At 37.5% G+C, this 17,584-nt stretch overlaps 1 protein-coding gene and 1 non-coding gene across 2 annotated transcripts in view; both read right to left on the bottom strand.

Moving 5' to 3' along the window:
• Positions 1–17,584, bottom strand: part of IARS (isoleucyl-tRNA synthetase) — a 107,992-nt gene that overhangs the window by 89,286 nt on the left and 1,122 nt on the right. The window contains exons 2-6 of the mRNA XM_026857429.1: positions 15,153–15,243; positions 12,360–12,479; positions 11,665–11,821; positions 11,048–11,167; positions 8,173–8,255 (exon numbers count right to left, since the gene is read on the bottom strand). Coding sequence (XP_026713230.1) covers positions 8,173–8,255; positions 11,048–11,167; positions 11,665–11,821; positions 12,360–12,478 — 479 coding nt within the window. The 5' untranslated portion in view covers position 12,479; positions 15,153–15,243. The remainder of the gene's footprint in view (positions 1–8,172; positions 8,256–11,047; positions 11,168–11,664; positions 11,822–12,359; positions 12,480–15,152; positions 15,244–17,584) is intronic.
• On the bottom strand, positions 14,460–14,594 carry LOC113485048. Its single transcript, XR_003399343.1, has one exon. It is a non-coding gene; the product is annotated as a small nucleolar RNA SNORA84 (small nucleolar RNA).

The raw sequence follows: 17,584 nt of genomic DNA, 5'->3' as shown, positions 1-17,584 counted from the left end.
ATAGCACTTGGCATTTCAAATTTACTAAATCAACTGCAAAATGGGGTTCTGCTCCAGCTGGAGTGCTGCTCTGAATGGCACCTTTATAAACAATCAGTCATCAACTAATGGACAATATTTTCAAGGAAAGGGATAAAGTGATTGCAACTGTGTTTCTGGCTGATTTTTAGCTTTAACTGATTCTACCAGCTTGGTTTTCCACGCACCGACTGCACAGCACATAGTATTTAGATGAATCACAAACCCATATTACTGATTAATTTTTCTCAAATTTCTTGAATACAAAGACCACCTGAAATTTGAACTATTAACATGGCTGAAACCAGTCATAATTTAGAGAGAAGACATGTAGTAACATGGCTGCTCACTTATCACATGATCTTAAGCACCTACTGCAGCAACCAGTGCTACAGAAGAGAGACAGGTAGAAGTCAGAGGTACCTGCAACCCACCCTGAGTAAATCCTGACAATATGAAGAGCATTCTTCACAAGAGGTCACAGTTAATCATGTAAAGTGATGAACTCAGTTTTATGGCCCCACAATTTACATTAAACTTCTCCTTTACAAGCTCATCTCATTTTGGACTCAGTTCCTGTCCAAGATCAGTGTCTCACACTAAGCTTTAACTCTTTTCATTAAATCTTCAGTAGAGCCTGTAGCATATTTGGATCCTTATGTGTTCTTGAAATAATCAAGACAGCACGTAATACTACAGTATGACAAATTAAGTCAATGCTCAAGATGAAGGGGAGCTGGAAGAGAAACATACTTCACACAGCAACCCATCAAGTGTGCATGCACGGACAAAACCCTATGTTCCTCTGTATCTGAAAACTGCAAAGTTTACTAACAAATCATCAACATTTATCAGCTTATCAGGTCTCATCGACTTGCACTTAGTGGTACAGTCTGCAGGTTGGCTACCTTAAAAGTATGGGGAGGAGAGGACAAGCCTTAAATAATCATGCCAAATTCCAATTTAGAAAATCTGAGTTTCTGCAGAGTCTAGTAATTTCAAAACCCACATCCAAATTGATAAACACCGCTGACTTTAAAAAAAACCCTCCTTTTCTCAAACTATGTTTTCAAACCTTCCTGACCACTTTTCTGGGTCTCTTTCCAGATAAATAGCTCATTGCTAAGCAACCAGCCCCATCCTGGCAAGCAGCACTTTTTACTGCAGGCTGTCATTTTGTGCTTGAGAATCTGGACTTGTATTTAAGTCCGTGTCTTGCCTTCTATGTTTGAAATAATTATCTTCAACACAAAACACAAGCAGACTATTGCACTGATTTCTATCTGCAGCCCAAAACAAGAACATCAAAAGATATGCACTGGCCTGCTGTCATGGAAGTCATACGTTATCTCAATCAGAATAATTATTACCCTACAGATTAAACAGTTGGAGAAAATACAGATTGTCATATGGAGAAGACATGCAGTCCACTCAGATTCCTCTATGGGCCCCCAGTAAAAGTCTAAAATTTCCTATGAGTGGTCAATAACATCAGAAAAAATAAATAATCTGAATCCTAAAATGGATAAAGCCTAAGAGACCCTCAGCAACATCAAGTTCTGCCAAGGTGAGCCAAAGTCAGCCGTCTTTCAGAGCTGTGCACTCCAAAGGTACCTTACATTAAACACACAACTCAAAAGCAACCTTGTTAAAGTAATAAATGTCACCCGCAAACAAGTTGTGGCCACCTGACCCCTAAACCTAATCTGAAACATAGCAGTGAGTGCATCTGTTTTACAACAGAGACTGTATCAACTTAAACTTCCATAAGTATAAATCAGTCTTTTATGAAAATCATTCCTGAATATATAATAGTTTCATCAGCTTTCAGCATATACATTTAAACTGGCTAACTGAAGTTTTTATGGAAGTTAAAAGAAAATTTTAAATGTATACTTATCTCCAAACATAATTAATGCAGACTGTGACAAGTGACAGCATTTATACTGAAGGTGTTCTATTTGCCTTTCAAAAACAGTTAAGTAAAATATCTATAGAAAAACGCTCCACTTTGCTTTCTAAAGAACACTGCCTACTAACAGCATAGAAGAAAACTGCTCAGAGAAACACTGAATATTTAATTCAGCTGTAAATATAACTGTAAACTCAGAAACTGTTCAGGAAAGGTGAACACTAGATGGAGCTGCCAAGTTAAAAATGCAAGCCAGCATCTCCCTCTTGTGGTAATTCTGCCCTATTGCAAACCAAGTGCTCCCCCGTTGTTCCACTTGTGAGCAAAAAGATGGGCTTTCAAACCACATCATTCTTCAGAGCTCTCATTACCGTTCATAACGACCACTCCTTTATAGTTTAGCATAACCTCTACCCTCAGACAACCACTCTGGGTTTGTAAGCCAAAATTGAAACTGCAGTCCTTCCTGAAAAAAATAAACTAACAAAACCACAGAGCTCCTATCTACTGACAAACAGAAAACATTTACTTACAGAAGTTAGAAATCAAACCCTGTTCCTCGAATTCTGCTACACTTCTCTGCAAACATAAATAAATTTAGTTGCATCTTCTTGGTTGTGGGAGCAGAACTTACATACTCTTTTACTGAAGAAAAATGAGGTTAGAAAAAGGTGAACTCAAGGTACATATTCCAGCTACTTGTTAATTGCAAATTTGGTGCCTAAAGATGCAAGGTACCTTTAACTTCTAAAAAGCACGACAAGTTTGTTGTTCCTAAAGTGTCACGAGGGGATGATACAACTGGTTTGAGCCCAGCCAGTAACTAAGACTGAGTTACTCCTGCCATAGGCATAACTGCCAAGAAATTAGAACTTTGCTACAATATTCGTTGATCCAAGTCACATATACACCATGCAAACACCACATGGATATAATAAAAACTCCTACAAAGGGAGGTTTTGCTTCCAAAAGATACTGCATCAGTCAATGATTCAAATCAGTCAATGACAAAACACCCTTGGCAGCCCACACAAAATCCAACATCCCACAGTATCCTCCAGCAAATGCAAAAGCAAGTTTCCCTCTTCAAACACATACATTCACTCTAAATCGAAGAGAAGGATATGATCTTAGAGCTTCAAGTTATTAATGCCATTCCTTTGCGGTATCAAGTGTTTTCAAGTGATCAGGTGGTTCCGTTTGTAATGACTCAGTATCTAAGGGTTTTCTAAGGGTTTGAAAACCCATAGCTTTTGAGAAAATTAAAGTACTTATTAATAATATTGAGAAATTATTTTCCAACTCATCTAAAGCGCTTTACCCCCTTCTTTTCTTTTTAAAGAAAAAGACCATGGGAATTGTAAACTCTATTACCAACAAAGACTAAAAGTAAGATGGTCAAAATATTACAACAGCAGGATCTAGAAGTTTATGATTTCAACAAGTCCATGGTAATAGAGATAAACAGAATTATTGCTGCGTGACCTAGCATCATTCATGTCAAGATAAAAGTGAAAATTTAATAGACTATCAGCTACAAAAAAAAAAACACACACCAAACACCATACCACATAAGCCCTGCCATCTACACAGTTCAGCAAGCAAGCTGCATCCAAACAGCACCATAAACAGCAGAGATTCTGAAGTAAAGGTTCTGCTGTGACTCATGAGCAACACTTGAAAGTTGAGATAAAATCAAAAGGAAAGCAACGATCAAAAATTGATGCATGGGGACAAAAAACAGAAAAAAGTACTCAACACTAGACATGAGTCAAAGAAGCATGAACATAAGAGGAACACTAAGTCCAATAACAAACAGAGACAGCCTGTCTTTTGAATAGCATCTCTCAAAGACACCTTCTTAAGACAGACAGGAAAAACATTTGTTCTGAGGCCTAGGAATCTTAAAATACAGCAGTTGTCAAGTCTTATGTTCAACTACCAGTGAAAGTTTTAAAATCCCAGCATATAGAGATCATTCTGCTCCAGGTGTACACTCCAAGCTATAATCTTAGGACCAGTGTGTTGAATTATTCAAATTAACCCAGAAGTGCAAAATACCTGTATAGGAGAAAATATAAATATACATATCCTGATGCTAGACTTACCCCAAAGATCACCCAACTAAGTAGGAGTTCAATGTATTCCTCCCTCAAAATACTAGTGCAGAGATAAAAGAAGGGCTAGAATGGTAAGAATATAACAAGGGTACTAGAGCACTAAAAGCATCAAGAAATAGAAGTATGAGAAAAAACATGCAGACAGCTAGTAGAAAAATGGACAAAACATATTTCTTATGAACAGTATCTCTCTCTAGAGAATCATTCAAGAGCCATGGAATACACAAAATGCAATAGTGATTGATATTAGGATCCAGAGATCTGTTTTCTGTTTTTGTGATGGATAAACTCCACAGACAAAAATTAAGTCAGAAAACAACTTCTACTGCAGGGAGTCCTCATTCTCTTCTCACTGAGAAGGGTTAAAACAGCTGGACACTGACTTAAGTAATAGAGCTCATACTGAGCATGTAGAGTATTAAAAAAAAAGTCATGCTAAAATGAAAACAAAGCTATAGATCAGAAGTTGGGCAACCTAAGACAAATGTTCCAGTTTCAGGAGATACCTACACCCTCTTCAGCTGCAGCTGAGGATTGCAGTGGCAACCCGAGCCTCATGATAGTACAGAACAGCAAAGGGCAGGGCTGCAAGGCCAAAGGCCACACCTGGTATGGAAGGAAAGAGAGGTTCCCTCTTAATAACAACCCTAAAAAGGAAACTGAAGCTGGAACAACTGAGATGGGCCTGGTAGAGGGAAGGCAGAAGTGGCCAAAAAGCCCCATCACCAAAGGGAGCTCCATACTGTATTTCCACAGTAAACAGAGCAGAGTTTTCAGTGTACAGCCATGATGTCAAACACATAGCGTACCAATTTCCTACTGTAACTAGAAATGTTTTTCTTTTTCCCCTCAGCCACTATCTAATATTATCACAAAAGGACTCAAGAGTATCTTCCCATGTTACAGAAGTAGCTAAGAAGTGTTTCTACCACCTGTGGTTTCACACCATACATGAAAGTCCTTCACGAGCTTTCAACTATTTTTAGAACTGAATTACGCTCAGGCTGCAATTGCTAAATTGAGCCACTAGATGGTGATAGAAAACTGTTTAACTAACCCTAAAGTTGTGCAAAGGAGAAAATGAAAACCCCTAGTCATCAGACCCAGAAACATGCCGCAGCTCTGACCGCAGAGCTATTCCCCTCCTCTCCTCAGCACTTCACAGGCCGTTTCCTCAGCGGCCAGAGAGAAATGTTCTTGAGGTGTAAACTCACTGCCGGCCTGAGAACTATGTAATAAACCAGCAGTGAAGACAACAATTTAGTAGTTGTTTCCCCCCCCTCCCCCCAAGGCTCATGTTTTTTTCAGACCAATTGTAGATCAGAAAGAAGTTTAAGATCACATCAAACTGCTTTCAATTCCACTGTATGTGTCTCATGAGCTGTACAACAAAAAAAAAAGCAAGAATATATTCTACATTTTTTCTAAAGTACCTCAAGAACATCATTGTACTGTTTTCAGTGACAAACACATCTTCATTGAGATTCAAGCTGGCTGCAGGGTGGATATACAAATTCTACAAAATTAGAACTTAAAAGTTCTATTTATTTAAGACATGAAGAGCTGACTATATCTTCACATAAGAAACCACTGCAGTACCAGCTCTTAATGACACCAACCTTCAATGTTGCCCTGAAAAAATCTGCCAGGATGCCACAATTTCATCATTGGATGAAGGTTTAAGTCAAAATTTAGCAGGCTGAAAAATCATTCCACTCTGTCAGCCACCATGTGGCACAGCACCAAAATGCTTACAAAGCAGCCATTTCCAACAAACCTATTATAAAATATGAAAAAGAATGCTCTCTAGCATGCTGAGCTTGTATAGTACCTCTACAAAACAAGACAATATTTAGTGAAAGATATATTTGGTGTCTGAATCCTAAACTATTTGAAGTCTAAATAATTTGGATAAAATCAGCCACCACTGGAAACAATATTTATCACAAGTACTACATTATCTCACTGAACTCAACATGAACATCACGTTTCATAGAAAGCTAGAAATTCCAGTTAAGATCACTCTCGAACTGCATGCCTCAGGTACAGCTAGAGACACAAAAAAACCCCAGAACAACCCAAAAAAACAACACACTAAACAGATAGGTTAAGCTGATTAAAAGACTAAAGACAAAATCTTTACCATATTTTAACCATTAAATCCATGGTCATCATGCTCACTACTGTCATTATTATCAGGGGTTTTTTGCCTGGGCTAAGAGCAGCATTCTACTCCCACAGGCAATAAAAAAAAGACCCAAATCAAAAACAAGATAAAAACCACTGGACAGGCCAATATGGTCACCAGGTTACAGTCAATTCAGAAATTAATCTGCAGTTTCTCTTTTGTACTTAACTGGACATTAAAAGTTTTAAAACTTCTTTTTTTAAATTAAAAAATAATGCAGAATTTTTAAAAATCAAATAATTCTAAGTGAAGCACATTAGAACTTACCATTCACATGAACAATCTTAAAGGACATAAAATGTAACTTCAGAAACACAGATTTTCAGTTTGATGATTGCCTAGGTAACCATCTGATTTGGTTTAGAAAATTGTACATTATCCTGCCAAAAGCACTACTGTAACTAGTTACAGTGCTCTCTAAGCATTATCTTCTTTAGCCTTGAAACAGGCATCCCACGTTGCTTTCCCATTCCAGTTCTCCATCCACACTATGCAAACACCAGTGCTTCTACCTCCTGTTCTACTGGAGAGCAGGCTGGCCCTCCAAAACTTAGGAGACTTTCCAGAAAACCCGATTTTTAAAAACAAACTTTTAAAAATGTATTCCATTACATGATTCCACAGAAAATTAATAGCATCAGAAAGCAAAAAAGTACAAAATTAACAGGTTGTCTGCCTACATATTTCCTAAAATCTCACACCACAAGAGATTCCAGATCCCAAATTCACATTTTAGAGTCTGTAATCAAAGCAAGCATTAGAGGAGGTAACCTCTGTAAGCCAGGTGAAAGACTAGAAATTTTCTTTCAAAAGGGGGGAAAAGAAAACCCAGCCCACAAGAAAAGGCTTGGGCTGTTGAGACCCTGCAGCTTGTTCAAGTCAAGTTTGGTTTTTAAATGGTCCTTGGAAGATACTAGTTAAAACAGAATTTAATGTGTCACTAAGTATTTTTATAACTTATAAAAGGAAGGTTTCTTGTCAGTCTTAGCTTTATCATTATGCAGGGTTTCTTCAGCTAAGTTAGTTAAACATCTGTTCCCTTCCCACCGTTTTTTCAATGCTTATTGAAAACTCACTGGCACTTCAGCCCTCTACAACAGCTTCAGAGACATCCAGAAGTTCTGTCAATACTTTATCACTAAGACTTGTAACTAACAATACAATTAAAGGTTATTAGTAAAAGTAATATTAAAATGCATCAATAATACTTTAATATGCATGTTATTTACTTTTCAATGGCTTTTTCTCAGCATATATCCTGCTAAACCTCTCCCTGCAATTCACCCTATAATTCTATCACCTGAAGAACTCAGTGTTGGCATTTCTTCACTGTTAGGTCAACCTGGTTATCCATAACCTGTAAGGTCATCCTATCTTTTGGAATTCCAACAGTCACCTTGAATACATTGCCAAGATACCCAAACTTTTCTTAGCTTTGCACCAGAAGTCCAAGACAGTTGTCAAACTATGCTGCCAAGAAAAAGATAACAGCAGATCCCCAGCCTCTAAATTCAGGCCTGAAGAAGAGGTTTAGAGCTAAACTGAGTTTGGGTAGTTTGCCCATTTGCAGTTGACAGTGTGAAGAACATCAAGAAGAGATATAATGTGATTTCTTAAACCAAGCAAGGAACATAGCTTCAGAATTGCTTTTAAGTTGGCATGAAGCAGTAAGATTTTAGGGCTCACTAAAAGCAGTACTGTTACACTTTATTTTGAAAAACCCTACTACCCTGAAAAAAAAAAAAGGGTCAATTCATTCCCTCACTTCAACATCAAGAGATTTCACATCAACTTAATTTGCCCACTATTTATCTGAATTTGGCACATTTCAAAACTGTTCTAGTGATATATGGACCAACACATTTACAATAATTGAAGCCTTCTTAACATTTCAAATTCATAAATATATATGCAATGTATAGAAGTTATCTTACCACACGGACTCCATGAACTCAGGATAAAGAGTTTTATAGTCATTTTCAAAATCAATCCATCGTCCTAATCTGGTAACACTGAACTGTTAAGACACAAACACACAGATTGAAAGACATCTTAACATTAAAGATCTTGATACATTTCCAGTATTTATTCCATAAAACAGCTTGATAAAAATCAAGCACAGTGTTTGTCCACTATCAGTGAAACACATCTATGAAATATTTCAGTCTGAGAATAGTTTCAAGCAGTGTATTTAAACAGGCAAAAATAAGCAATGAATGAAATCTAGAACATCATTGTTGAGAATCAAGTTCACACAACAGGCAAACATGTTCAACACTACTAAACAGAAATGGTGGATGATCTGCATCATTCATCACATAGAAATGGTGTTTCATTCAAGGTTCAGACAAAGTTCAGATGCTTGAAAATTGCTTTTGATTACAGTGGTCTTGCTTCTATTTTTAAAACTACTTGTTGCAGAGACAGTCAAAATCCAGAACACAGTCTATCAGCTTTCAGTTATATGAAAACATGATGTAATTCGAAGACAAAGAAATGCTGAAAGAAATTGATAGGTCCTAAGAAGATATCAAAACTGTTTCAAGGCCAACTGCCTTCTTTGACTTCCAAAAGCTATGACAGGGCTGCCAGAGGCCACAAGACTGACAGGTGTTAGTCCCTGTCTCGGGACAGATTATGGTCACATCTACTGGCACAGAATATGAAAACTGATGAGTAATAAGGAAGCTATGGGATTCACTTGGACAAGTGGTACGCTCTTGCCAGCTTCACAGCTATTGGAACCCCCAGCTCTGCAAATAACCGAGCCCCAAGACACCTGTTCTGATGCTGTTAGACACCGACTATACTGAAAGTCAAACTAGTAAAGTGAAAACAAAGCAAATTAACTCTCTCACCTCTATATTTTCACATAACACCTGAGTGCCTGAAATGTAACAGTTACCCTTAAGGAACTCCAACATCCCACTATTAAGACCCAAAGCCTAGGACTAATTAGTACAAAGATCCACAAAGTTTGAGTACTATGTTTGGTCTCAGCACTAAAAGACCCTATACACTCAAGGAACCTTTTATATTTTTTCGTAAGGTTCAAACACTTGCTAGCTACTCCAAACAGAAAATAAACACTATCACCAATAGAAATGTTAGGAATTCCTCTCCTAACACTATCAAAGTATTTCAATTTCTTACCACCCAAATCACAAATAAGTTTAATTTCATTATTTTTATTAATAATCTAAAATATATGTCTGTGTGTGGCAATACACATACGTGCACAAAATACAAAATCCATTTACCATCCAAAAAGACTAAACATTTGGACTAATCACTACTGCAAAAATAACAGTTGCTGAAGACACAGCACATTAAAAAGAAAAATTATGGAAAACATGAACCAGAAAAAATCTCCCTATTTTTATTTCTAAAAGAAATAAAGATTCATTGATGATGTTTTGAAATACAAAATTTCAGCCTATAGGTTAAATTATTGTATATTTGAAAAAACAAACTGTTTTTCATCCAGCCACTTGCTTAGATTTAGGCTACAGCTATTCTAACAAAGGCAGCTGTAGTTTCATCAGATACTGGCCATAACTTCAAAACGGTTCCACATGCAAGAGGCAAGTGATATTCAAGTAAGAAATTGCTATTTCATTCAAAAGGAATATATCAGGACTAAAGAACATACAAAGGATTGTGATGAGGCAGAAGAGCGTCTACATGAGGAAAACCTAAAGAATTAAGACTATTCTGCCTAGAAAAAGAAACAAACGATGGTAAAGATAAGTTTACTGGAAACCATATTATAGAAGAACTACAATTCTTCAAGCTATGTATAGGAAGGCCTTGATACAGACTGTTTAGAGTCTATCAGTATACCTGTATTCAAAATGTAACTAGATATATCTGCTAGGGATTATAAACTAGGGGGGGAAAAAAAAAAATCATTTGGCTAGGAAGGCATTGTGCCACAAAGGCTGCAAAAATATCACCTGTTCTTCCATTCTTCCTTGGCAGTTGCTATTGCATTTTGTCACTGCAATACAGCGACATAGCTATGAAAGCACCTGGGCCACTCCTCAGCTCCAGAAAACCATATAAAAGAGTCATCAATTCACAGCCACATCAGACCAACAGCAAATACAAAGTACTGGGCTAAATATTTGATTCTGGCTACACTGCTAAGGACAAAAATAAGGAGCATCAGGTCCTATGCACAAAACTAATATTATTCAAATTAGAAAAAATCTGAGCATCTCAAGAAAATATCTAGCTCATCTACTTGGAACAGCTCTCCAACTTCAAGAGTCTGCACAGATCAGTGCACTCCCTATCACTATATTCCTAGGATGCAAAGTTTAGATGAATATTCTCTTGGAAGACCGAGGGTTTACCCACACCTATTCTGACAAAATCAGATGCTAGCACTTCTACTGTTCCAGAAATAGAAGCTAGTCCTACACTTTGGCAACGAAAAGACTCAAAAGTGTGTGGGGGAGAAAAGCAGGGCGGTTAATGTGCACTTCCTTTATTGGTTCCGTTTGAAAACCAAAGTCAGATCTTACTTCCAATTTTCTATACAAGAAAAGACACAAAGTAAGAGATAACTTGTTCAATGTATCTAGTTAGACACTTCTCTTCACATCACAGCAGTCTCCCTGTTCTGAGCCACAACGTTGTTCCCTTTGTTCTGCTTTCAGGATCCCCAGTGAGAAACACAGTACTAAAGACATGAGACCTATGCAGGTAATCAAATAGAAGGATAAAGTTCCCTCCAGCTGAAAGATTTCTGCACACAAACAAATCAGAAATGTACAGCAGAATATGCACTAAGTTTTTACTTACCTCCCATTCCTTCGAGTATCTCATCACAATTCCTCTGCACTGGTTGTTGTATTCTTTAATCCCCATCTTAGCCACGTCCTCTGGCCCTTTAATGCCTAAAGTCCTGTCAATCTCGTACTCCTGGGAGTATTGAAAACAAACCAGACAAAAAATTCAGGCTGTCATCAAAAGTTTTCAGGATTTCTCTGGATAGTTTATTTATGTTCTGTGCATTCTAATAAGGCTAAAGGGCCTCCTTTATCCTTTTGATGTTTCATGAGTATTGCACCTGAACTAAGCAGGTATTTCAAAAGATAACCCTGGTGAGATTGTTTCTTTACTACCTTTAGGAGAAAAAAAAAAAAAAAACCAACAAACAACATTTTCTGAAATACATATCAAAAATACATGTTTATAGTTATGAACAGAGTGTCTGGAGTAGGGCAGGTGACCATCAGGAAGCACCTGAAATCACCCCTCATGCAAAAGCCAGAGCAACACACCAGGCAAAGAACTTCCATTTCTCTTTTAGCAACAAAGCCAGGCAGAAGAGCAATAAAAACATGATAGATAAGCAGGTAACAACATGGAAAAGAGAAACCAACATAAGTATCTATAGGCAGATTTATTACACATACCACAGGTAAACCATGACAATCCCAGCCAAATCTTCTGTCGACGTGAAAACCACTCTGATGAGCAAATCTGGTTACTATGTCTTTAATGGTTCCTGCAAGAATATGGCCATAGTGTGGAAGCCCAGTAGCAAATGGCGGGCCATCATAGAAGTTAAACCTACAGCACAAAACATTAATTAAATCAAAAACTGAGCACCAAATCTTCAAACAGGATTAAGTATATCTGAACACTTATACTTCTTAAGTCTTACGAGGACAACATCAATTTCATCCTGTTCTATTATCAGTCAGCACAAGTATCATGTTGGCAGTGGGACTAAAAGGGAACATTTCAACTCATCCAGTTCCTACTGATTGCCAATTCTACCAACATTACTACTGAAAATGCCTGCATGCTGCTCCACGGCTGGTGGACATAGGAAAGACTTGTCCCTGCTTACCTGCAGGCTTCTTTTATAAACCCACCAAGAAGGTAATTACAGGTTTATTACTACTGTTAGAACACTGTTGATTCTTCAAAAAGTGAGAGATAAACAGTAACTGAGACTACAGCAACAGCAGCCAGGACTGCTATCTGCAAAGGGAGCAGCCGTGTTAACAGAACTAAGGAAAAGAAAAATAGGAAAAAAAGGTAATTCCAGCTAAGCCAACCTTGCATTGTCACACAGTTGCTACAGCTTTTAACAGATTCTTACCTAGGTCTATTCTTTGATTGCTTTAGGCATTCCTGGAAACAATTAAGATTTTTCCAGAGCTCCAATATCTTCTCTTCCTCATTTGGAAAAGTTATGTTTTCTGGAACTTGTTGAACCATTCTTTCCCAGCAACAACCAAGGAGAGGAAAGAAAATATGTATTGAACAGAAGTGAGAAAAATGTTGCTTCACAAATACAAGTTATTGTCTTACAATTCTCTATCACCAAACCATATCTCAGTTTTTCAAAGAGCTTGATTCAGTGTAGACATGGAAGCAAGCACTATGTTCTAAAAAAAGCCTAATCATTCTGACAAACTAACACCAAAGTTTTGTAACAGGAAAAGGTTATCCATTCATTCAACTACGGTCATTCATTTTTTATTATGCTTTTATTTTTGTGTCCTATAAAAAACAGTCAAAGGCCAAATTATTTTTCAGTTAAAAGTTTGGGGTTTTTTTTCCTTTAGGAAAAGTTCCCAAGCTCAACCTGACCCTTCAGCATCAGTTTGCAAACTAGTGAGACTTACTTTAAGTGCAGGAACTAAAACTAGTGAAGAGGCAGCTCCTTTTCACTGTACATGTACGTACTCCTACCATTTAAAGGTTTAAAACAGCATTTTTCCACCTAGCTAGGGCCATCATTCTCAGATGCTCCTAAAAGCAGGCAGACTTCAGATAGCATAATTGAAACACAATGCAATGAAAGATGAACATGTAGGAATAATTTGAACAAAGAGATGAGGAAAAAGCTCAAAGACCTCTACTGTGAATCTTGAAAATCTCTATCTTCCAGAGTACTGGCAAAACTACCAGATGCCTTCTAGTACCTTTTTTTTTTTCCTTCAGTTTTACAAGTATGTCAGAACTAAGTCACAAAGGGCTACTCCTTGCTGGCCATGTCCTAAAGGTCGTCTTTTTTTTTCTTGGTGGGTTTTGGCCACCAGAGCCCAAAGTCATTCTTCAATTCTGGGTAAAACAATGAAAATCACTACAAGCAGAATTAAATTATGTATGAGCAACACAGGGAGGAGAATTCTCAACATCATTAGAAACACACAATAGAGCTGCCTGGTGTTCCAAACCTGCTACAATATTCAAAGAAGTCAAATTTCAGAAAACTGCTACAGCAAGCACTAAGCAAAAGCTCTGTGGAATATTTAAGACAGGTGTTCCACAACAGAACACTGGTTATGAAGGTTATAATAGTGACTGCTGAGAAGAAATAGGCTCCCCCAGCTTTAACTTTAGTGCTGCTGCTCCTTAGCACTTACACCAGAATGAGCAGAGCACTAGCCTAGCCTCAAGTTTTGCTTAGCACTGTAGAATTACAAGTAATAGCAGTAAGTGAGTCTTCTGACTTACTCACGTTTGTCAAATGGTAACCATAAGCAGCAACAAATGCAAATGTATGGAGACAACACTTCACCTTACAGCTAACATGCTGCTTGGTAGCACTACAGTTCCAAAACACTGAGTTAAATGAAACCCACAACACCACAGAAATTGCTAGCTCAATGCTTGAACCCATAGGAAAAAAGGTGACCCAAAACGAAACCTACAGAAAAATTGCACCATTCATACTTTTTGTATTAATGACAGATCATTATCCCCACTAATAAACGCAAATTGTCAAGTAAGACAAGAAATTCACTGAGAAACCCACACCTGTTACACAAGCGACACAGCAGCTGGAGGGGAAATCACCAGCAGACAAGAAACTTATCAACATGGTCTAGGTGTACTCTTAAAAACATAATAACCAGTCTTAGCACAGCAAGTTATAGTATATACAATATGTACAAGAGTTTTCATCATCATATCTCAAAGCACTCAACAAAGCACATATTTTTTTCCTCAAATGGCCACACCATTACTCAGTAATTTGATCACAGCCCCGAGATCAGAGAAACAATGGAGATAAGAGGATTCAGCCTTAAAGCTTATTTCCTACAAGCCAGCCTTGAGGACTAAGGTTCTGCACATTTTACTTAGATCAAACTCAGCCTCTGCAGTTTAGTGTTAACTGCAAAAGTTTTGGCAACTGGCCCACCTGCCAAGTCTCTATAATCTAATAAATGAAATATATTTTTAAGGTTTGGTCTGTAACTGTGACCGGGCTATGGAAGCTGCTCACTTATCACAGACTCCATGCGTAAATCACAGTATCCCTTTTGGCCCATCTCTACCAACTGAAACACTGTATGCACAAACCAGTGTCCAGTAACCACAGGGCACAAATTGATACACACTCTTATCAATATTACAAGAGAAGTTTATTATGTCAGAATGAGGAAGAAAAATTACTTCAATATGTAACAGTCACTACAGGTCAGTTATCAAGTTACAAGATAGAATTTTAAACAGATTGACTTAGAAGACAACATTTAAAATCTATCTATGGCTCAACCTCAGCTCAGCAAAAAAGTGAAGAATTCTGTGTTTAGGAAAAGCATAATCAGTTTATAGAGAGATATGAATAATTCCATATACTTACAGCAAAAAAGTTCATTGCTATAAGCAATCTAGGTATTTTAAATTTAAAAAATCAAGGACAAGTCATTACTTTGAACACAGACTGAGTGAAAACATCACAAATGATGTTTCAGAAATTATTATACAAAGGCATCTCATAAAACAATACTTTTGGACAACATCGCAAATTTACATACAGATTAGTAAAACAAGGGGGGTTTGTTTTCTTCTTTCTCTACTCATTTTCTGGTGACAAAAAGTGTTCAAGTTTTTAAGAATGTACCACTGGGGAACTTTTTTTTTTTTGAAGTACACTCACTTTTTCTAAAAGATAATAACATTCAACAGGAAAGGTGTCAAAGTTAGTAGATTGTACTACAGCAGTCTCAAACTTATGCTGGGCTTCTTATCTAGAAGAAAAAAAAAAAGCATTAGAACCATAAAAGCAAGTTAGAAAGTATTTTTTCAATATTAAGAGGGGTTTTTAAAAAAAAAAAAAAAAATCAATCTTTAATTTTTCAATGGAAATGACACTGTGAAGGAACCAAACCAATATTTCAGAAGTTTGTTGGACTTAACATACATCACATACAGATAAATTATTAAAACAAAGAGGATTTCAATACATGACTCATTTTATTGACTGAGAAACTGAAAAGATAAAGAACCAGCATGAACTAAAAGTGTACAGTCTCGTAATTTCAAGGGGTTTATGATCAGTCTCTTATCCTTGTTCTGGTCACCTTCTCCCACAAACTATTCTATGTAACTTCCTTCCAGAGACAAGAAGCCTCCTCCATCTAGATGCCTTCCCCAAAGTTAAACTATGCATTATTTTACATACACACAAAAGTAGGCTCCCCATTTCTGCCTTTTCAGGTACTGAACTTTGAAGCAAGGCAATTTCTGAGGTATCAATTTTCTGAACTGTTCATCGGATAATCAAAAGCATCCTTTTTTAGAACAGATCGAAACAACCAAGTTTAAAATAAAAGGAAGGATGGATGGGAACAGAATGCTAAGCTACAGAACGTTACTTCTAAAAATCTCGTGGTAATGTCTTATACAAGTAATAAAACTGCAGTACTAATCAAAGACCTGAAAATAGGTGAAAAAAACCACCACAAACCAGGCATGCACAGCTATCTTTAAAACCTCTTTTTAAACTGAATGAACTCACTATAGTTTAACTATCACTTTACATAAACCAGCAAATAGCTGGAAATACAAGAATAAACTTACAAAGTTAAAAATAAATTTTTAAAATTGAGCAATCCATTTTCTTCTCCCAAAGGACATAAAACTGACACCCTCATCTTCAGTCTCCCTAACATTTCAAATTGTAAGTGTAATTACTTCAGAAAATAATTTAAAACATAGTTTTCTTCACAAAAATTTTGGGTGTGATAGTAACACAGAAAAATTTATATTTAAACATTCATAGCAGACTGATAATCGCTCTATTTGATGGGTCACAAAACTGAGGAGTTACAGACTTTTCATACTGAGAAATATGCCTCCAAGTGATCAGATCAGAAAACTAATCTGGGAAACAAGGCAGAGACAGTTTCTCATTTCTAAACAGATGGAGTCTACTCAAGCTCAGCCTGATACCTGAGGATGGGTTACAGAAAGTGTATCAAGATTAATTCATCTCAACATAACACTCAAGATGAAACACTACCCAAGATGGACTACAGCCCACCTCTCCCCCAGCAAGGAGTGTTTCTTTTTATGCTGAAAAGCTAATTAAAAGATCACTAAAACAGCGAGCAGATACTTAAGTTAATACTATGTTTAGACACAAATATATTTCATACTATGCAAGAACTCAGTTTTACCCTCTATCTGACAATATCTTAAGCAGTTTTTCTGTTGTCTTGATTACAAGTGTAGTATTTGTCATTGTCCAAAAAAAAAATATCTAGGTTACTTTGAAACAGCTTTGAACTATGTATTTGAAAAAAATCAGAAACTAGTGTAAGTTGAGTTGGCAAATGCTGCTTTTATGTGCCACCTAAATTCTGCTATTACCTGACAGTCACTTCCTAAGCATGTCACCAACAAACTGAAAAATATGCTCTCTTCAGTTTCCAGAAGGCTCCTGGGGGGTGGGGGAGCAAACATTTGCTGAAGATCGAAATATCAAACTCATTACAGCTACAGCAATCAAGAGTGTGTCTCCCTCAAAAATCTCCCTCTATTAAAAGGATACTGACGTGGAATGCTTAAGATATATTACACATTGCAAAGCATCTTAAGTTATTCGTTCAACTAATTAATGGCATTAAGCTCGATCGGTACTAAACTGTGGAAGAAGGAAATCGGTTAACCTTTAATAAGTACCTATTTTAAGTAATCACTGAGTTCCAAAAAAAGCAAAGAATCAGTAATCACCCAGGGAATTCCAAGAATAAAACACCTTATACATGCATGTAACGTTATAGATCCAGAATACATCAGCTCCAGCGCCTGAGAAGACGTCAATAACATCAAAGCCCAGCAGTGAAGCTGCCAGTCCGGCCGGTTACCCACAGAGCTGGACGTTAAGGCGCTTCAGAGCTCCGGGCGGTGACAGGAGAGGGACCAGCCGGGCCACAGACCGCACCGGGAGACCCTCCGCTGAGCGACGCGGGGCGGGCGGCCAGATGGACCGGCACTCTGCGTACGAGCCGCCGGCTTGCTGTGACACCCTAAAAAGCACCACCCGGCCCCAGCGCCCGCACCGAAGCGCCCCCGAAAGCCCCGCGC

Source organism: Athene cunicularia (genome assembly GCF_003259725.1).
Source record: "Athene cunicularia isolate RWA chromosome 12 unlocalized genomic scaffold, athCun1 chr12_part1, whole genome shotgun sequence".
Classification (NCBI taxonomy): domain Eukaryota; kingdom Metazoa; phylum Chordata; class Aves; order Strigiformes; family Strigidae; genus Athene; species Athene cunicularia.
This window is presented reverse-complemented; position numbering and strand designations above follow the sequence as displayed.